This window comes from Adiantum capillus-veneris, unplaced genomic scaffold (genome assembly GCF_014529385.1).
Source record: "Adiantum capillus-veneris isolate H3 unplaced genomic scaffold, ASM1452938v2 Hic_scaffold_625, whole genome shotgun sequence".
NCBI lineage: Eukaryota > Viridiplantae > Streptophyta > Polypodiopsida > Polypodiales > Pteridaceae > Adiantum > Adiantum capillus-veneris.
The window spans coordinates 9553-32245 of NW_028221667.1; the positions used below are offsets into that span (position 1 = coordinate 9553).

General features: G+C 42.2%; 1 protein-coding gene across 2 annotated transcripts in view; it reads left to right on the forward strand.

Annotated features, from left to right (window-relative positions):
- The first annotated feature begins 16591 nt into the window (after positions 1-16591).
- LOC147416675 (transcription factor GTE6-like) overlaps positions 16592-22693 on the forward strand; it is a 37822-nt gene continuing 31720 nt past the window's right edge. Inside the window, exons 1-3 of one of the 2 annotated variants that reach the window (XM_086508173.1) lie at positions 16592-16948; positions 22094-22312; positions 22461-22538. In XM_086508173.1, coding sequence (XP_086364299.1) covers positions 16781-16948; positions 22094-22312; positions 22461-22538 — 465 coding nt within the window. In that variant the 5' untranslated portion in view covers positions 16592-16780. Of the gene's footprint in view, positions 16949-22086; positions 22313-22460; positions 22539-22693 lie in introns of both variants that reach the window. The other variant, XM_086508174.1, reaches the window with a different exon arrangement.

Below are 22693 nucleotides of genomic sequence, written 5' to 3' on the forward strand. Positions count from 1 at the left end.
TGGACTATTATGAAAGCCTCATTTAACCAAATGAGTGTCAGCTTTGTCATACCAAGCACGAGGAGATTGCTTCAACCCATACAAAGCCTTCTTACATATGCACACTTTGTCCTCTTGTCCTTTTATGACAAAACCACGAGGTTGCGTTACATACACTTCCTCAAATATGTCACCATTCAAGAAAGCCGTAACAATGTCTGATTGATGTATATCCCAACCAAAATGAGCTGCCAATGCACATAGAAAACGTACAGTAGTCATACGACAAGTAGGAGCAAAAGTCTCTTCATAATCTATGCCTTTTTTCTGTGCATAACCCTTTGCAACAAGTCAAGCCTTATGGCGATCAATCTCACCATCCGGTTTGCGTTTCAACTTGTAAACCCACTTCGTACCAATGGCCTTTTTGCCAGGAGGCAATCACATAAAGTCCATGTGTCATTTTGTATAAGTGCATCATATTCTGATTGCATGGCAGCCATCCAATTTTTTGAATTTTGTGCTTCATCAAAAGACAAAGGCTCCTCAACATCATGTAAGCTAGACACAGCCAAAGCATAACAATCTGATGCATAAGATGCATGGTGAGATCCTGAACGAGTACAACTAGACAAAGGTGCATCTAATTTACTATCACGCAAAGTGTGCACCAGCCATTTTGGCATACCTCTAGCCTGCTCATTTTCAGCCCTTTCCTCATCAAGTACATCATGTACATCTGCATCAGTAATAGGCTGATCTGTAACATTTTCAGAAACCCCCATAGGCTGTACATTTGCCTCATTGGAACTTACATTTGTATTTCCACCACTGAAAAGAGGCAACAAAGTGTCATAAATGTCCTGTGAGCTTACATTATTGTCTCTAGTACATGACAGCAAGGGCTGAACAGAATCTTTCACAAACACTACATCTCGTGAAACCAGAATACGTTTTGTTTGCAGATGATACAACCTGTAACCTTTGCTTTTTAGCACTATAACCAACAAAAATACATCAAACAGCCAAAAACACGCATGTGCTCAATAGAAGGCTTTCTATCATGCCATGCTTCATATGGAGTAATAGACTGCAAAGCTTTCGTAGGACACGTGTTAAGTACATAAGTGGCACACATGATGGCCTCAAGCCAAAAAGAATGCGGCAAAGCTTGACTTTTGACCATCCATCGTGCCATTTCCATTAGTGACCTATTTTTCCTCTCAGCAACACTATTTTGCTCAGGTGTATAAGGCACTGTACAGTGGTGTTTTATCCCACGACTAGCCAGAAATGCATTAAATTCATGAGACATATACTCCCCCCCTCGATCGGAAAGGAGGGTGCCCATAATACATTTCGAGACATTTTCAGCCATAGCCAAAATTTGTTTGAAGCACATAAAAACTTCGAACTTCGCTTTAAGTGAAAATACCCATGCATGCCTGGAGTAATCATCAATGACAGTCACGAAGTACAAGTAATTGCCCAAGGACAGAGTTCGCATGGGCCCACAAACATCATTATGCACAAGCTACAACCTGCATGTGGCCCGAACTGAACCATCCTTTGGAAACTTAGAACGGTGCATCTTACCCAAAATACAGTCTTCACAAACATGTTTGATAGGTGCTTCAAGAGGCGGCAAAGAAGCAACTATATCAGATTTCTGCAAACGCAGCAAACTAGCAAAATTCAGATTATCAAAACTTCAAAGTTTTGCATCTGAAATAGCCTTTGAATCTGCAACTGCATTTGCAAAATTTTATCCACACTTGTCATACAAAGTGAGCTTATACAGTCCACGGCACAAAAGGCCAGATGCAACAATTTCATCACCAAAACTGAGATCATGAACTGTACATATGTCATCCACAAATTTGACTACAAGTCCAAGTCTAGCAAGTGCAGATACAGACAAGAGATTCTTCTTGATCCCAGGTACATAAAGTGCATCAACAAGTGTGAAGGAACTGCCATTTGCAGCAGTAAGCACAATCTTTCCAACTCCCTGAACCGGATAAGAGGCATTGTTGGCACAAGTGTGACTGAATTCCCACGAGGGACAGACTCGAGAGAGGTAAACAATTCACAATGTGAGGTAATGTGCTTTGTAGCACCACTGTCGAAATACCACACGTGTGAATTTGTAGCAACTAACAAGCATGCATCATGGACATCAGGATTGTAAGTGCACTCTGCGCTAAAAGCCCATTCTGCATCAACATCAGCATCACAGTCTCCTTTCACAGAAGACTCAACAATGGCTACATTTGTAGTGGAACTAGCATTTGCAGTGGAACCACCCTCTTTCTTCTTAGCCTCTTTGGCCTTCAACTTAGGACACGACTTGATCAAGTGATCATTAGCTTTACAATAATGGAAACACATCTTCTTTTTGCCCTTATCACCAGAATTGCCAAATGAAGTGCTGCCAGCAGAAGCATTAGGAACAAATTTTTTGCCACTCGCAGCAGAACCATAAGAAGTGGCTGCATTACTATTACCACCCTTTCTCTGAGAAGCAATAAAAGCCTGTTCAACTGCACGCTGTCTAGTCCTGTTTTTTCGGGAAAGTGACTCTTGCAACAGCAATGTGCATAATGCATCAAACTTGACAACTTTTGGATTTCCTTGGGTCATAAGTCTCCACGTACTACCAAAAGTCTGGTAAGAATCTTGTAAGGCATCAAGAACAGTCTGCACAAGGGAACTGTCTGAAATGACTTCTCCTGCAGAAATAAGCTGCTCATTGATATCCTTGACACTTGCAAGGAAAGTGTCCAGATCATCTTCCTCATGCATAATCTTTGACTCCAGCTCTTTACGCAGCAAAGCAATTTTAGCCTCATTGCAACTTGCATAAAGACCAACCCCAAGCCTGTTTTGCAGATTTTGCTGAACGGATGTAAGGAAAAATGGTGCGCTTCACAGACAACGCAATCAAGGCATGAGCCTGTGTATCCTTAACATCCTAACGAGCTTGTTCTGCCATAGGCAAAACAACTCTAACAGCAGCAATCCTTGCAGCAAGACCTGCAACATCCTCAACATCGCCTACATCCTCAGAACCAGGACGTACATCAATGCCCTGCACAATATTCCAGACGTCCTTTGACACAAGAAAGTGTTGCATCATATAAGCCCACATAGGGTAATTATCCCCATCCAACCTATCCTCAGCAGCTGTCTCACAGGAACAGAATAATAGAGATAGACAGCAAAGACAAAGAAGGAGATCTTTATATTGATGGATTCTTGCAGAGTTTTGATACAACAGATGAGCAATAGAATATGGGCGCACTCCGTTGTACGGAGCTCGAACCTCCCGACCACCTCCGAGCTTCAATTCGCTTGCATGCAGCGTCTCACTCGCACTCGCACTCACAGAAGAAGAGATCTGTGAATGATCCCCAAACGCACCATCCGTCGTGCTTTTATCCTTCTTTTCCTCGAAAAGCCTGTGACTTCTCAAAATAGTAGCTTTTTAGGCGTTCAGTCAACTCGATTTTTGAACCAAGTATACCTGCGAGAATAAGATAAGAACGTGATCGCTAAGCGATCCGTGAAGGTTAGATTTTTATCATGACACTTTGCACAGATCCTGTTTCACACATTGATTTCTGCATCGCCTACAAAATAGCCAAAAGAACATACTCGTGCAACCAATTCAACATGATAATCAAAGTAAAAAAACATAATTATGTACCTTCTTAATCTCAATTGCAATAGTCTACCATGAAGAAACAAATCCACTTCTTGGTTGATAGCAGGGAGAGTTGTACGATGTTGTATGTCTGCCTGTCCCTGTATATACTACACTGCTACTGCCTTCTGTTTGTTTTCATCATAACTTTTACAAACGAACTCAGAACAGAGAAATCCAGGTACTCAAAACGATGGGAATAGGTCTGGTCTACAAGGCATCGCGGACAAAATTGCGAAAAACGTCTTTCTTTGGCTGAAAACACAACTTTTTAGGTCGCGACTCATAAAACCTCTATTTTTAGGTCTCCACTACTTTTTCAACTTATTTTAAGCTTACCCATACATTTTAAGCTAAAACACATAAATATAAAATACTGATGTTAATAAAAATCTCAATTTTACTGTTCATAGATAGACTATCTGTTATTCATTAATCTTTATCAAATACGTCTTTAGTGTATTATTTAAAAAAATAATATATATTTTCTCTTAATATCTCAAACTCATTCATATAAGCTCTATTTAATAGACCATGCAACAATCTTTCAAATCGTGCTAAACGAAAGATATGCCCTACTATATTCTTTTCGACTTTAAGAACTTCAAAGATTAGTCCTATTACAGCAGCAAACATCTTAAACACATCTGTGTTGTTGTTGTCAACCATGGTAAATGCTGCACCTGATGTGAAAACTGCTCGAAAATAGGAGAAACGGAACGGGAACAACACGTGCTATATAGCACAAACCGTAGAAGACTATAAGGCACTTGTTATGCAGAAAATGGCACTGACAGAATTTTTGCACAAAATGACAAAATTGCATGTGCAGACCTGCCTGTAGTGGAAACGGAGACCGAAATGAGCCGAATAAAAAATCTGAGCAGACTGAGCTTTACGATTTCTCCTGAAATATTTGTCGACCTGCGAACGTTCGCCAAAGCTCACTGAAATCGGAGAAAGTGAGCAGGCGTGTGCTAGAGCAGATGGCAACTAAGCTCGGGAGGACGCAACCTGCTCTGATACCAATTGTTGGAATTAGGGTTGCAGAGAGACACACACAGCTTGGAGAAGATGAAGGAAGCTCAAGGCACACAATAGAGAGTGTATTACTTAGTGTGCAATGGAAAGATAGATAGCCCTAGAGTGATGGGCGTATATACGCTGCATGGGGGAAAAAACCTCCTAAAGAGGGAAAAAATGCCCCGACGGTCCTAGTGTCTTCAAACACATCACTAGCACATGTATATGGTAACATGACGATGATGTCATGCTTGCTTCGAGTGTACCTCTTGCAGATTTGTCTATGGATAGGACATTTTATCCACAGTGGTTACTAGATAGAGATGTTGCTTTCCATGTCACACGATGTCGTGAGTGGTTTAGCACATTTTCTAGTGGGAGACTTTGTTGTGTGAACTTGGCCGATGGTTCGGCGTTTGACATAGAGGGTGTAGGAGACGTTTGTTTGTCTTTGCCCAGTGGTGCATCATACACGCTACGGCATGTGCGCTATGTTTCTTAGCTGAGATAGAGCTTGATCTCAGTGGGATAGTTGGCAGCTTTTGGTCGTCAGGCACTGCTTAGAGAGCAGTTTTTCCAGATGCATTGCGGTTCACTAGTGATTGCCAGAGGAGCCCGTAGAGCGGCCTGGTATATCCTATGTATGTGTTTGAGGTACGAGACGACGTAGTCTTGATTTTGTTGTTGGCATGCTTTGAGCGAGAGAAGAGATGTGTCTCTTTCGCAGATGAGCTCCACCATGCTCATGAGACAGAGAATTTAGTTGTGCAGGATATGCCAGTAGATTCTGTAGAGACATAGATAGAGTAGTAGTGCTCTAGTGAGACACAACAAGTGTTTTCAGACTTTTTGCAGGAAGAGGTAGAGTAGGTATGCTCCCTAGAGACACAGATAGAGCTGATAGATATGGATTTTTTTGACATGCTCATGTTAGAGGTTGATGAGTTGGTCCCAGGACGCACAGTTTTGCCTATGGGTGAGAGGGACGTAGGTTTCCCAATGTTGGAGTTGACACATCCATACTCGATGGGTAGTCCTGATGATGCAGTGATCGCAGATAGCGCAAAGGAGGTGAGTACATCCGGGTTTGTGCATGTTTTGTCAACGTTCGGGCATCTCATGTTCGACCTGTTAGTGTTGAGGCCCGATCTAGCAGCTGCACTGGGAGAATTTTCAGTAGGGATGGTAGTCAGTCATACAATGACTGACACTAGCATGATGCTTCGTGGAGCTTTGCAGACCATGCAGAGTTATCTGCGGGATTTACATGCAGGCTCTAGTGTGGGTACGCACACTCGTCTACCACCGGAGTCGATACAACTACGTGTAGATCAACAGAGTGAGAGAGTGGGCATAGGTTGAGAGAGTTTCTCACCTAGTTTCTTGTACATACTAGTAGTTTAGATAGTAGGTCTCACTTATCGGCGCATCGCCTTTAAGTGGGAGATTGTTGGGATAAAGGCGCTACATTTTTGCCCAAGGCCGGACGTCCGGTGTTCGATCGCCCACCCACTGTGTATACACGCTTTCTTATTCTTTCTATACATAAGAATAAGGAGCACCTCACTCACACTGAGTTACTTCCAGAGGTTGCCACCCACATCTCGTGCTCTTCCCCTTCCCCGCACGCATCGCACAGTGCACGCATACATGCATCCCCGCACATGTGCACTCACACATATCATGTTCCTCAAGCTTCTTGCACTCTGTGCGCTCTCACTATGCTCGGTCATCCTATTCATTCCCATTGCTCTTCCCTTTCCTTTTACATATTGTTATGTTGGGGTGGTAAAGTCCACGTGCCTTTGCTCGGGGTTGGACATCCAGTGTCCAACCACCCACTACCCATACTTATCCTTATTAGTTGTATATATACAAGTCAATAAGGAGCTTCTCATTTTGAGGCCTGCTCCACCCACATAGTCTCTACTGCCTCTTCACTTCCTTGCATGCACGCACGCACTCATCCAGTGCTCGTTTTTTCTATACTTATGTATATGGTTATCCGTTTTATGCTCTGGTGAAAGCTGTTTATCCCAATCTTAAGTCTTTTCTACTTGTCGTGTCTACAATATTACTTGGCGCTTGTAATGCACTGACTTTGCTTGGTTTAGAGCAGAGATTGGACACTGTTACTGTACATTGTTTTGGTAGAGCTACATTTTGCATATGAGAGCATTAGACTGATGCATTGATCATGGTTATGATTGTGTAGTGGTCGAGTGATCTCCCACTTTGTTGCCATTTTGGCATGGTTTATGGTTGAGATTTTGCTCATCTTAGGAGAGAGATTGTGTGATTTCCCAAGATTTCTCACCATAGTTTTTGTTTATTGACATCCATTTAGCATATATGTATGATGTTTCACAGTTTGTAGACATGACTCAAAGACGGAGGTCTCATTTATGCCGATACTTGCATTGTTGGCATTGTGGTAACATACGGAACGTTAGGCATCATTGCTTTCAATGTATGACGCAAGGGCAGTGATGTATGTGAGATGCAAATGTGGTTTTGACACATGCTAGAGCGGTGGCATTGTATGCCAATGACGGTGATGTCACCTTCACCTTTAACGTTCCTCTTGCTTACATGTCTTCAAGAGGTGGAACTTCTCCCTATTGGTTGCTAGATGAGGATGCACTTTTCCACGTCACACCACATCGTGATTGGCTCAACACTTTCTCTAGTGGGAGCTTTGGTTGTGTACACTTGGCCAATGGTTCAATGTTTGACATTGCAGGTGCAAAGATGTTTGTTTGTCATTACCTAGTGCTGAGACATAGTTTGATCTTAGTGAGATAGTTAACACATTGTGGGTGTCAAAAAATGGTTAGAGAGAAGTCTTTTTAGATGCATTGCAATCACTAGTGATCGCTACGGGAGCTTAAAGTCACTTGGTATATTCTATGCATGTATCTCAGATATGAGATGGCATGGTCTCAATTTTGTTGCTAGCATGTCATGAGCCAGAGACGAGACATGTCTCCTTCACGAGTGAGCCCCAATATTATCAGGAGACAGAGCATGTAACTATGTAGGACATGTTATTAGACTCTGTAGAGACAGAAGTAGAGTGGTGGTGCTCTAATGAGACAAAAAAAGTGTCATCAGAGTTCGTGTAGATAGAGGTAGAGAGGGTTTTCTCCCTAGAGACATACACTAAGATGACAGACATGAAGTTGTTTGATATGCTCATGCTAGAGGCTGATGAGTTGATGCTAGGACACATAGTTTCTGCTATGGATAAGAGGGACGTAGCCATCCCAATGTCGGTGATGACACATCCATACGTAATGAGTAGTCCCTAATGATGTAGTGCATGTAGATAGCACTAAAGAGGCTAGGACATCCAGGTTTGTGTTTCTTCAACGTTTAGGCATTTCTGTGCGAACTACTAGTGTCAACGCTTGACCTAGTAGTTGCAGTGGGAAGCATTTGTAGTAGGGATTGTCAGTCGTATGATGACTAGCATTAGCATGATGCATTGTGGAGCTATGCAAACCAAACAGAGTTATTTGTGGGATTTGCATGTAGGCTCTAGTATGGATACGCATGCGCACCTATGACTAGAGCCGATACGGGTGCATCATGTAAATTTAGTGAGCGAGCCAATGGGTGTAGGTTGAGAGAGACTCTCACATGTTTTCTTGTACATATTAGTAGTTTAGCTAGTAGGTCCCACTTATTGGCACATTCGCCTTTAAGTGGGAGGTTGTTAAGGTAAAGGTGATGTGCCTTTGCCCTAAGGCGGACATCCAGTGTCCGACCGCCCACTGCCCATACTTATCCTTATTAGATGTACATATAAAAACTTGAGGCCTGCTCCACCCACATAGTAGTGTGCTCTCCTTCTTCCCTTCTCTGTATGCATGCGGGTTGCATGTATGCACGCATATGCACTGCCGCACACTAATCGTGTTCATGCTTAAAATTTTACACTTTGAAAAGATAATCAAGTGTTTTCAACCTTTTCAAGTTCAAAGATTTTTCCTTAGAAGTTCCCCTTGGACAAACTTGGGAATAAGTCCTAAAGCTAACCACCAATGGATAATCGTATAGAGTTAGAATTTGTTAGTTAGGTAAAAAGGCAAAGCAATGCTATAGCCTTGCTAAAATGAGATAGAAATATATGAGGCTCTTGAATGAAAGGGTCCTCTCACAAACTAGGTCCAATCAACATAGGAAATAATAAAACAATTGAATGAAATGGATCCAATACATAATAGAATTTTGTTTTTTACTAGAATCTTTGGAGATTCCATTTGTAATGTATTTTCAAAGCCTGCATATAGAATGGCCACTTTATGTCTCTCTTTGTTTGCATGGCAATTGTCTCTTTCTCTCTCTTTTAGTCCACGTGTATAGTCAATCGAACTAGTGGCTCTTTATCTCTCTTCATATGCATAGAAACTCTCTCTCTCTCTCTCTCTCTCTCTCTCTCTCTCTCTCTCTCTCTCTCTCTCTCTCTCTACGTGAGCATGGTTTCATCGGACTGAAGGAAACTAGCAAAAATTTAGCATCTGCTTGGACGACCTATCTCTACATCTTTGCCAAATTTGGCTCGAGTTTTGCTTCTGTTTCTACGAGACTCTATCAGAAAGCTAGAACAATTGAATGAAATGGATCCAATACATAATAGAATTTTGTTTTTTACTAGAATCTTTGGAGATTCCATTTGTAATGTATTTTCAAAGCCTGCATACAGAATGGCCACTTTATGTCTCTCTTTGTTTGCATGGCAATTGTCTCTTTCTCTCTCTTTTAGTCCACGTGTATAGTCAATCGAACTAGTGGCTCTTTATCTCTCTTCATATGCATAGAAACTCTCTCTCTCTCTCTCTCTCTCTCTCTCTCTCTCTCTCTCTCTCTCTACGTGAGCATGGTTTCATCGGACTGAAAGGAAACTAGCAAAAATTTAGCATCTGCTTGGACGACCTATCTCTACATCTTTGCCAAATTTGGCTCGAGTTTTGCTTCTGTTTCTACGAGACTCTATCAGAAAGCTATTGGGCATTGAGGCCAATAGCACAAGGTCATGGATGTGGAGAACCCTCGGAGAATCTCTAGTACGAGAGGTGCATTGTGGCTACGAAGGAGATCATCCCATTAGAGAAGGCAAAGAAGGAGGACTGTTGGTGCTCAAGACAAAGAAACATGTCCATTGTGTTCTTTAGCAACCATTTTAGAGCTTTTTGTGTACAATGATAGCCTCCAAGCTGAATGGTATAAACAATAGGAGTTGAGGGTGCATGGGTGGAGGTTGTGGGTGATAGTTGCCCATGCAGCAGACAATGTGGCACGGAGTGGAGTGACAAAAATTAGAGTTTTGTAGGTATTAGTAGTATTTTTGGCTTGCCTGAAAGGCAAAGGCTATACAGATGTCTTCTCTTTTTGATGATTAAATAGGGATAATATATTTTTGTCTTATTTTGTTGGTTTTTTTCAAGATCCACTGTGTGTTATGATAAGATTAGTTGTGCATGTAATAGTTGTATGGTGAGTCTGATTGTTTGAGAGTTTATTTCTAGAACTTCATGAAGGGAAATCTAGGACGTATTCATTTTTCTTACACGTCTATTGCTTCTCAAGTTCTCCCTATGCGCATGAAACTACTTGGCCAAGATTCATTCTACATTCCTCTTTATGATTATCAAGCAGATGTGGTGTCCCTCGCCCACCCAACAAAGCTAAGGTCTTGTTTGCGGTCCACCTTTGTTTGACATTATATAGATGATGCATCTTCATCCTGGCCTAACACCTCTATCGTCTGTATGTGATGCGAGTTCCATCCGCCATGACTAGTAGCAATCTTTGTGGCTTTAGTGGCACTCATATACAACTTCTGAGCAAAGCCATGTCTCCACGCTTTGTTGTAGCAACTAGTTGCATGGTGATCGTCTTTGTCCATGGTAGTTGATGCTGCCCATGTTATGAGAAGTCTTTGTGGTGGCTCTATGGCGCAGGTCCAAGGTTGGTGGGCGAGTTGGAATGTTGTCTATCTTCCCACTCAGCCTGTGCACAAAAATCATACCTACTAGTGGGGACTTTATGACATAAGCAACCCTGATCCTTTGTAGTCTCCTTACCTGGCATCTGACCGAATTGTAGCCCAAACACAAATGAGGAAATCTACATCTTTCGCAATTTCCTTTTGATCACCTTTGCTTTCATTTATAGCAAAATTTGGTTCCTTTTGTCATTATATTGCGTACGTATAGTGCTCCACCTTACCAATCACTCAAAACAAGAATTGAATGACATCGCATTAACTAGTAGGATGCCACCTTATCCCACACAAAAAATCAATCAGTCAACACTTTCAAATTCAATGTATGCCTCTCGATGAGTGCTACCTCAATTGATAGAACAAGAGCTTCTTATATCCAAAGTTTTGGGTTCAACCCCCTTTGACAACTTGTTTGACATGTAGCCCTTAGGGGTTGTTCCCCAAGTCTATATAACGGTTTAGCCAACCTTATCTATCTGAGATGCTCCACCTGAGTGAGTAGGGTGTGTGAGTTGTAATTTCAAGTTGTCGGTATCTCTCTTTTAAATCCGATGAAAATATATGCCTTACTTCCTACTAGCAATAGTTGCTTCTTAATGATAGCTTTCATTTCATATTGCCTCAAATCTCCTCAAATTCCTTTGCAGGCAAAGTTTGAGGCTCCATGCACTACAAAATCTTGCATTCAGGTGTGCGAATCAAGCCCAAAACCACACCTAGCAGAACAAAATCTTTTTGCTAACCACTCAATCATGAGCAAAAAGTTGCCTTCCATGCAACTCTCTGCCTATATACAATAAATACTTTTCTTAGCTCCTCCCCTGCTGCTTGTTCGAGCTCTGCCATCTGTCTCCTTCCTTGCCTGGCACATAACATCCGATGCCTCCCCTCACTTCCCCTCCAACATTTGGTGGTTTTCCACCTACCTCGCTGCCCTTAGCCGGACGGCCTCAATATTGCGCCTGTCAATTCTCACAGCTGCATCTGCCCTCATGGGCACCTTCCAAGATTTCTTTCATTTTTGTAATTTTCTCTAGCCGCCTCAATCTAGACTACTCACCTACTGACAACACTTTTAAAAAGTCCTATTATTAATGAGATTCCCTTCCCCTGCCTAGCCTAAAGCCTAAGCTTTCTTGCCTACATGCACCCTCTTTGCTTGCCATCGCCATCGCCAATGCTCCCCTGCATGCACTCATTGCCTCGTCTCTCCACTTATTCGCGAGTAACCATGAACATGCCTTCAAATGCAACCCTCCACAACTGGCCTTCAACCATCCCTGAAGAGCCCTTCAATTGCAAAGCAAGCACAACAAAGAATTCTTTAGCAAGATGCAACCAAGCACTATTGCGGACCTGTGGTGGTAGGCAAGGCAAAGAGATAGAGCTGCGATGCAGTCCGCTGGAGAGAGAGAGAGAGAGAGAGAGAGAGAGAGAGAGAGAGAGAGAGAGAGAGAGAGAGAGAGAGAGAGAGAGAGAGAGAGAGAGAGAGAGAGAGAGAGAGAGAGAGAGAGAGAGAGCACAAAGGAAGGAGTTGAACATGACATGTCCTCCATGCCCCCCCTTCTTCACTGTTCCCTTCTTCTTTTAAGTTTTTAAATGGCTCATGCAAATTGCAAGCCTCTAATCTTTATCTTAATGGACCCTTTTTTCCATTGTCTCATCAATGACACCCAATGTACTTTTTACATTGTAGAGCTCCGAGGTGGCTGCTTGGCATGATCTAGGCCATTGCCCATCATTCTAATCACACGGCCAACAACGTCGCTAAAAAGCAACTCATGTAGCCGTCGAGAAAAATAGTAGCGCTAAAAACAAGAAAGCCAATGAGAAAAACAACAGCGTTGAACAAGAAAGCATTGAACTGCCACATTGTTGCTTGCAACTATCTACTACACATCGTTGTTTTTTTGGGAAAAGTATAAATTTCCACATCATTGCTTGTAACTGTCTTCTCAATTGCTACCTTGATTACACTCGATGCCTTGACCTAATCCACCAGTTGCCCCACATCATTGGCCTCGCATCACCAAGCTTACTCTACTCCGTCCACAACCATAGCTTGTACACCTATGTCCCCTCGATATCCTATCTGTGTTGGCTGCCCAACGGCCCCAACACCTCTCCATATGCAGCTCTATTCACTCACTTTGCAACCTAACTTCATTGAATCCACATTTCTTGTAGTCCCTCCAGCCTAGCCCTCTGCATCCGACTACTCCATAAAGTCGCCCACCAACTCGGGTTGCCCGTCTATAGCCTTCCATCAATATTATATGCTATCGCAAAAGAAGGCACTTACCCCACTTTAAGTGCAGGGAAAGGGATGCATTACACATTTGATTTTAGCATTTTCATGAATGTGGTGACTAGAAAAGCATTAGTGTCAGCAGATAAGGGGCGTCTGCGGATCAACTCTTCTAGGCATTCTTTGCACTTAAATTTTTGTGCACATTTGCACAATGCCAAGGACGGGTGAGGAGGTCACGGCGGTCATTTTTTTGCTCTAGTAAATGTTGCAGCGAGCCAATCGCATATCGTAGGTCCAAGCTACGTCAAAATCTCATGTCAGGAGACACCACAGTATGCACACCAAGCAGCGGTCTGATAAGGGACCTCTTCTTGGGTGTTGAATTTGTGCGTAGCCAATCCCGACTTGATTAAGACGCTAGACAGTGAGAAACACAATCAGACTCATCTTTCCTTGTGCTTTGTGTCCCCGATGGCAGAAGGAGAATCAAAGATATTCAAAACGAGCTCAAGCATGAGGCTAAAAAAAGTAGGCATTCACACTCACTCTTCCTTGGGCTTTCTTAGGGAGAATCAAAGATCTACAAAATGAGGTTGAACATGAAGCTAAGTTGAAAGAAGAGGAACAACGCAGAAGCATTGGTGATTGGTAGACATGATAGCATAAGTGAACGCAAAAATTGACATGATGAAAGGTTGTTGTAGCAGTTGAGTCCACATCACCAAGTGGGCTCTAACTACCTACCGGTTTGCCAAGTGATAAGGTAGTGAGTGTGGCATGATTAAAGCCATTACCCTTGACCTTAATTAGACAGCTTTAAATAAACATGGAAAGTTTTTTTATTATCTACCGTAAAATCAAAGCGGAGACCTAACCTCCTTATCCCACAACTGACTGTCTTTCTAATCTCTTGCATGGATGACATTGTATGTACTAAACAAAAGTGATTTCATCTTCGGTTTCAAGGAATGACACTGCGGTCACTACATACCTGGCCATACTTACAATGCTACAAGTGGTGGCAGCAGATCGTCTTGGACAACATGTTTTTACATGAGAATTTCTGAATTCATGACAAGCTATTGTGCAGTGAGCTACGTCTGCAACCCTCCTAAGCTTCGGTCCATGTGGGCTATCTGTTTGATGGTAGCCGTAACAATTTGCTATGTAGTTAGTGTTGCTTTATATGTAGCCAAGGTAGGAAGACAAGTATAGTTTTCTATAGATGAGAGGGGATGGCTAGAAATAGCGAAATGGTCAAAGCACCTACAACAACCCATCCAAGAGCTAAGACAATGAGGCATCAACAACACACACACAATTATGGTTTGAAGGGCTCCCTATTCTTTCAAAAGACAGGTATTGGAAAATAGTACGTGACCAACGAAAAGCAACTGCAAACAAGGAGAAACAAAAAAGTTAAGTAAGATTCAACCTTCCCTGGGCTTTTTGTCCGTGGTGAGTGAGGGAGGATCAAAGATCTCCTAAAGAAGCATGAGCGTAAGACTAAGTTGAAAGAAAAGGAACAACACAAACAGTGTCCTCTAGCTTGCACAATTGGATGACACCCATAAACAATCAAGCTGACAATGCAGTTTAATTTCTCTAATGTACTGATACTTTCTGTAATTTTTGGGTTTGTTAATCCTCAACCTCAATCATCGTATCTATTTTAATGTTTTCCAATGCACTTTGTACTTGTTTATTTTAGTGCTAGATGCTTGATGTCAACCTTTGTATATCCTGTTATGTTGCACTAATGATGACGATGAACACTGTCTACTAGCATTGTCAGGACAAGAGTATGAAGCAACCTTCTATGCTCACTAGCATTTGTGTTTTCCTTTGTCCTAAAAGCAAGACTCTAGATGAGGAGAAAGTAAACATTCACATTCAATGCTTTTTAGTGTCCCTTATCACAAATGAATAATCAAAGATCTACAAATGAAGGCAACTCAACAACACTGCAAGGTCCGTTTATCAACATCCAATTCACCATGCCTATGCATTTGCTTCGTCCACACATAAATCCTATGGGGAAGCGCACGACTTTTGTTTCTTATAATTTTTGGAGAGACCATAGTGTCAACTCTCCACCACACTTTTATATGGAACTTCTGCATTACATGCATTGTATAGTTAGCATTTTTACTCTATGGCGCTCCATTGCAAGATGAAATGCTATTTCACATTGCTTTTATGTAGCTTGGCTGAAACATTGTCCTTCACCTTGCACAACTGGACGACACCCATACACAATCACCAGGTCGGCAGTATAGTTTAATTTCTATAATCTATTGATGCTTTCTGTATTTACTGGGTTTGTTAATGCTTCCCCAACTTTAATTTAGCTTTTTTTCCCCCTCACTAGTGCATGCTCAATCTCAATCATCGTATCTATATATCAAATAGACATGCACTTCTTTTCTCACATTTCGGTAATTCAACTTCTGTATTGTAGTAGTCAATGCACTCTATACGTGTTTACATTATCCTAGGTGGTTGATGTATATCTATATAAGTCCTTGTTTAGAAATGCATCTTATATATTGCAACCCAACGTTCTTCTCTATGTAACCATTATGGAGCACGAGGACAACCCTTTATCCCATTGTTTTCCTCCTCATATATGTTTTGCATTAGGTTATGTGATCAGCATCTAAGAGTCCTTGCTCCCTCTGACTGTGACAATGTAACTCTCTCTCTCTCTCTCAAGTTCTATAGCAATGCCCACCAAGCAAGACTAGTTTTTGGCCAGAAGGCCATACGAGAGTGGTGGAGAAAACGTGCAAAGCACTCACCATCCAATGGTCACCATCACCTTAACTTTGATTGTTGACATGTCAAATCATTTCACACACTCAAGTCTCACACCATATAATTTTACTAGTTGATGGTTCACATTACGGTTTGCTAATAAAATATGAAGAATATTTATTTGAATTGTTGGTATGCAATAATAAATGCTATTCGATATATAATCTATCTATCTATCTATATATTTATATATTTATATATAAAAAAGAACCTTACAAATGTGTTGGCAATCATGATCTTTTAACTTTTCTTTGTTGAAGCCTTACTTTATTCATTTGAACATTTTCATTATTAAAGAGTGTGTGTGTGTGTGTGTGTGTGTGCACGTGCATATCTCTCTCTCTCTCTCTCTCTCTCTCTCTCTCTCTCTCTCTCTCTCTATCTATCTATCTAAAATCCCTCTCCATTAAGTGCTCGAGAAAAATAATACAAAATTCCTTTTCTTGAATTCGCCAAGAGGAAATTTTAGAAAAGTAGATGTTTTCCAGCTCTCGATTGAAATTGAAAAAATCATGATATTATAGTGAAATGCATTTTTCTCGAACACTGCTCCATTAACATGTCACATGTGTTTTAATAGTCACTCAATTTACCAGAGCAAAAATGTCGCCTTCTTGAGGCCATCTTGAAGTCTTCACCTTGTTCCACAAGAAGTTTTGGACAAAGTCTCACAATAATTCCCACATTGTGACTTTCCTCAACATCATGAGCTTATGCTCGAGACGCACCGCATACCTAGCTAGGTACGATTGGGGGCAGGGGACCACTGCCCCCCCCCCCATCGGGCCGGCGGTCCGCTGCCCCCAATCGTATCTAGCTAGGTACGCGATGCCTCTCGAGCATAAGCTCATGACGTTATGCATTGTATGAAAAACAATGAAAAAGACTCTGTTTTCCTACATGAGAAACAATTCATGCTCGCATACATAGTGCAGTCAGCTCCATCGTTTAAAAATAAAACGCGAGCCCAGCACCGACAGAGAGGGAGAGAGAGATGACGAGCTTACTGCTAGACATACCAGCTCTTCATGCGGACGCTCATGGTGATGGCGTAGGAGAGGGATTAGGAGTAGCAGGAGGATCAGAGGAGGACTTGCCTCTGCAAGACCCCAAGCTCGAGATCAAAACGCAAATTGAAGAGCTTACTTCTCGAATTGAAGAGGTCAGATTCTTGTCCTTCTTACCTGAATGCACTTGCTTGAATTTTGCCATGCATGCATGCATGTGTGCGCCCGAGAGATACTGTGTGTGTGGAATTTCATACTTAACAGTTTGTGCAAGCAAACTGTTGCCACTTGGTTAGAGATTTTGGGCGATGTCCTCCAAAAACAAACGTGCACCCAAGAATAAAAGTAAGCAAATTTTATGACCCTTTACTCTTATCTTTCATGAACTTTCACATTGATGCTTTTCTTGTTTTAGACCTCTGTCCTTCCTTCGGGTGTAAACAGAGATTTTAGCAGCATTTTGGTTGAGTATTGTGTTCATTTGCTAGTTCCTAGGATAAACCAATATTACGTAGGTTTGGTGTTTTTGCAAACTCCTTTTCATTTGAAGACTGTTGGGCCATTGTTCTGACATCCTTTCTAGCATGGCTGGTGAATTATTGTAGCGCATTAGTACTCTACTTTTTTTGACTCTTTTTGACCTCGGGCAGCTTCATGTGTTTCCATAGTTAACTCTTCAATCTCAACTGTGTATGTGTGACTGTGTACTTTCCTTTCTAACTTACGAGTATTTTGACCTTGTGAGGAGTCAAATGCAAGAGAGCAAGTAAGTCTATTGAAGAGATCGATAACAAGTCAAGTGAGGACACTGAAGTCTGGACCGCATAGAGAGATTCTTGATGTTGTATGCTGGAGTTGCAAATGTATTAATTATGATCCTCACACTTTCGACATTTGAGACAGAGGGAGCGTGACGACAATCTTGGCTTATTCAGTTTATTTTAGGTATTTATTCAGTTTGGCTTTTAGGTATTTATTTTACTTATTTGTCAAAGTCTCGGTAGGTCAATCTACTGAGGTTGCTATAAAAGCAACCCTCAGTCCCCATTGTATACACATTAGTTATTCATTGCCAAGGTTGGTTGGTTCAGGAGACTCTACCAAACGTTATTGGGGCTTTGTATTACTTCCAGAGAGTTGTGCGCTCTACAGAAACTCTTTAGAGCAAGTTCAGAGAGTGTCACAGAGCGAGTTTCTTGCGAAGAAAACGCCATGCCTCGCGAAGCCAACCTCCTCTGGAACATTCATACCTGTGGAGACTCCAGTGCAATCCAGATCAGGTACGCGATGCTGATAATGCAAATATTGTGGGATGCAAAAGATGAGCACCGTCAGACACTTGACGGAAATAAGTTGTACTGCCAATTGTGGAGCATGCAAGAAGTCGCTTCCCATGGTAAAAGATCAGTTGGTTGCATATAAATTCCCGGCAATGATAGGAGGAAACAAAGGTAGAGGAAAACAATCTATGCAAGACGCTCTTCATGATTCCCTTCTCGGAGACCTTGGGGACATGGGCACACAGGATCAAACAGTAGGAAGTAGTGAGCCTAGTGCACAGACTCATACTAGCAGGAAGAGGGCTCGTGCCATGTAGGACGATGAGGATGTATTTTCTGAGGATATTACTAATACGGAGGATGTCACAGGGCCTCGGCAGACCACCTTGCCCTGGTGTGTGGGTACTGAATCTTGGATCAAGGAGCGACAAAAGGTGGCGGAGATGGAGATTGCTACATCTCCTTCAATGTATTGAGGAGTGACTAGTCGACAAGGATGGTGAAGGCTATCGCTCAGGTTGGTTTCACAGATTCATGGACCGGCTTAGATTACAAGAAAATGCGCACGATGATGCTTGATGAGCTGAAGGCTTTGATTGATAGGGCTTTGTTTCCAATGAAGGTAGGATGGAAACAGTTTGGGTGCACCATCATTTTAGATGGTTGGAGTGACATACGTTGACGACACATCATCAACATTTTTTTGCCATCTTGCCTTGTTACTTACTTTTTGCGAGCCATGGTTGCAGGGAAGGTAGGGGAACATATAACAGGTCGGTTTATCTACACACATTCGATAGGCCATTAAAGAGAATGTGGTACATGTTGTCACTAATAATGTCTCAAATTGCAAGGCAATGGGTGACATGATTTCAGCAGAGTTTCCATTCATAGTTTGGACCCCTTGTGTTGCACGTTGCCTTGATTTACTCATGGAGGGGATAGGGAAACTCCCTTGGGTGCTGCCTATTGTGTCTGATGCTACAAAGATCACCACTTTCTTCTGCAAGAAGCACCACACACTTGCTATCTTTAAGAGCCATAGCGACCATGGTAGGTCACTTGATTGATGTTTAATGCAAGTAGACCTTAAACCTCAATCCATACAGGACTGTGTACCTTATGTACCACATATGTACAATATTTTACGTTTGGTTCCACCTTGCTCCCAAGGGTCCTCCGCTCTCAAACTCTGCAACTAGATTCTCTGCAAAGTGAGGCCTTGGGGTCCTTTATAAACAGTAGAAGGGTTGCCTAAACGCAGAGCCGTGAAAAGCTTCAGTTCTAAAAGCACATCACCCAAAAGTATCAGTACTCAAAATCTCAGGCAATTGCCACGTCATCAGCCCAATGCAAATCGCGAAAATCCGTATAGCTTGTCACGCTGGCAGTGGGCACAGCAAGCGTAATTTACAGTCAATAGCCCCAAAGCTCAAGCTTTCGATATTTTGGGGTTTAGGCTCGCTCCTAAAGTTCTTTAGGTCACTAGGGGTTAGTTTTTTAATTCCTAGCCACTTTTAGGTCTCTGGGCCACACTTTCTGGGTTCAGACTTCTTTTGTTCTTGTGGGTTTAGTTTCTCTCGTCCTCTCTGCGATTTCTCTTCTAATTGGGCATGCTATGTCATCACTTTGTGAATTTCCGTTGAGGGTCTCGGTTACAAATCCTGATCAATGTAACCATTTAGCAATCACATCCAGACCGCGCTGATCTTTTCACGGATGTCTTGATCTACTAAATCTTGTTGCTATCAGATTCATATTCTCTCATTTCAATCAAGCAAACTATGGCCATGACCATCCCCACAAGACAATACATCCACATGGCATGCAATTCACAAATTAGACACTTAGTTCACACATAACACTTGTGTTTCAATCATTCAATTTAGCCATCTCGTTCTATCTAGAACTCTTGATGTACCTGTCTAGCAACTTAATTATGAAGGATACATCATTTATCTTTAGGGCCCCTTGTCCTTGGTGCACAATATACGTGGCACTTTTTGGACACCCTCGACGATTTCAAATGGCGTCTTGCCCATAGTGTATGAACAATGTGTCAAAGGTGCAATGGAAAAGGGTCAATCGGGTGGTGATCACGTCTGCAACCGCGAGCAAAATTCCTCTCGGGACCGGGCAGCCAATGGATCATGGATCTATCGCCACATATCTCCTTGTAAACAACCTCCTATCAGGTACCGCCCACTGAACGAGCATGGGTGCAATCTGCAAACAGTGGGCCTGGAAGTGGGGTGTCTTTGCAGAGGATGAGGGGAGCGCTAGAGAGAGAGGGAGATCAATGCCAAACACACACACACACACACACACAAAGAGAGAGAGAGAGAGAGAGAGAGAGAGAGAGAGAGAGAGAGAGAGAGAGAGAGAGAGAGAGAGAACACTAGAGAGAGATGTAGCCCAAACACTTGAAGCTCTGCTCACTGATCACAACATGCCATAAGTACAGGGATTAAGTGGGTAGCTAGTCACTTATTAACAAAGTGTGAACCTATTTAAAAACTCAATAAAAACTTGTGAGCTGAAAACTAATGCTTACACAACACTCCCCAGACGTCCCTGGATGCAACCTCATGCACAAATGCAATGCAGACATAGACTTCCTCGCGGTAAAGCATTTGCTTTTTCAGAAAGCACTCAAAAATATCTTGCTTTTATTCAAAGCTTATGAGAACCCATCTTTATTCATGTGCTTGCGTCTTTACGCGTAATTCTTACCCAGCTCAAATTTCTTGCTCATACCAACGGAATATTCCCTATCTGATGCTCTCGTCACCCATCCTGTGACGCATTAGGAATATCACCAAACTTATGGAGCAACTCCTTTGTGATGCTTAATGGCACCCATGATATGACACATCGGAGATTTTCGTTCTTGATGGCTTTTATTAGTTCTTGTAGATCTGCAGTTCCCAACTTAACAATGGAGACCATAAGTGATGACGTGGCATTGTTGACCAAACTGCTGACATGGCATATTTTTGTAAATGTGGCACGTTTTCCGTTGGCGATGTGTCCGTTTTTTATGTAAGCTTTTGGGCCAGTTTTGGGTCATGCTTGAAGGGCTACCGTTTTTACCTTTGATAGCTTTTGGCGGTACCCTGTGTTTGGACCCCCTGCTTTTCACGCGACTCTTTATAAGTGAGCCTTGAGGAGCCACTCTATAGATTGGTGTATGGCTACACAATTGTAGAGTTCCTCCTCCGGCAGTTGTACTTTGTGATTACCGATATAAAGAGAAGTACCGAAAGGGGCACGAGACTTTGGAGCCAGTGCATTTGGAAGCTGAACTCCGCCACTTTGTGTCGACTTCTCTCATCTCTTTTAGTTCAAGTGCTAAAATTCTTTCAGTTCTGTGTTGTTGAATATTCTTGTCTTGGGTGTCCAAGCCGGTTACTTTCAAAAAAAACCGTTCAGGCTCAAGAATAAGCAACAGCCTTGGAGGTCTTATTACCACCACCCAAGCATTCATCATCATCTGCTGTCAACCTGAATAACATGGTTCATCTTGCCTACTATAGAGCCCTGCCCACTACAAACAAGATAAGACAATCCGTTATTCCCTATGAGAGGAGTCTGCATAGGGTTTGAGGTTGAGGACCCCACCAATGGTGAGGAGGATTATATGCTCTTTGTGATATCAGGCCTGCAGTCTTCTTTTATCATGTCTAGAAATTGTGGAGTCAATTGGACATTACTTTTACGTATTGTTGCTACGTCACTATTTGGCGCATCGAAGGTTATGACTATGTTGAGTAATCCAAGGTTATCTGGAAAAATACTCTTCCCTTCATTATTTCCTTGCTGACATCGTGTATTTTGGTTGCTGGACACTCACTAAGGTAGAACACTCCTACGTTCTTCAACTAGGTGCCGATGTGAATGTTGTAGCCATGTGCTGTAACTCATTATAAACTCTGAGACCTTTAAAAATGACTTATTGTTTCAGCTTGTATTTCACCTTTTAAAAAGTCCAAGGCTTTTGAACTTTGGTGAAGATGACAGGTCGAGCAGCAGGTAAATGATGTTATCCAATCGCGGGCTTCTATGTCAAAAGGCAAAATCCTGCCAGGCAAAGGCGGTTTGAATTCCAAAGACCGTGACAGAGAGAAAAATGCACTGAATGCAAAAAAAAATCAACAAACTGATGCAGCACGGCGTGAAGCAGCTACATCCAAACGAATGGCGGAGTTAATGCGCCAATTTGGCAACAGTTTGCGTCAGGTAGATGCTTTAGGATAATTGTCGTATTCTGAAAGTTCTGTTGGAATGTGCATCTTTGGGGATAGTTTGCGTGTTTTTTGAGTCTTCAGCATTTTGATTGATTGACAAGCAGGAATCTTAGCTGATACTCATGGCTTTGATTTGTCAGATTACGTCTCACAAATGGGCCTGGCCGTTTATGAAGCCTGTGGATGTGGAGGGTCTCAAATTACATGATTATTATGATGTAATCTCTCTCTCTCACACACACACACACACACACACACACACACACACACACACACACACACCCTTTCAAGACACCCACGCACACATGCACGCATGCTCAACAGGTGCACACACTGGGTGGGCACAGGCCACCACCAATGACCATGGATTTCT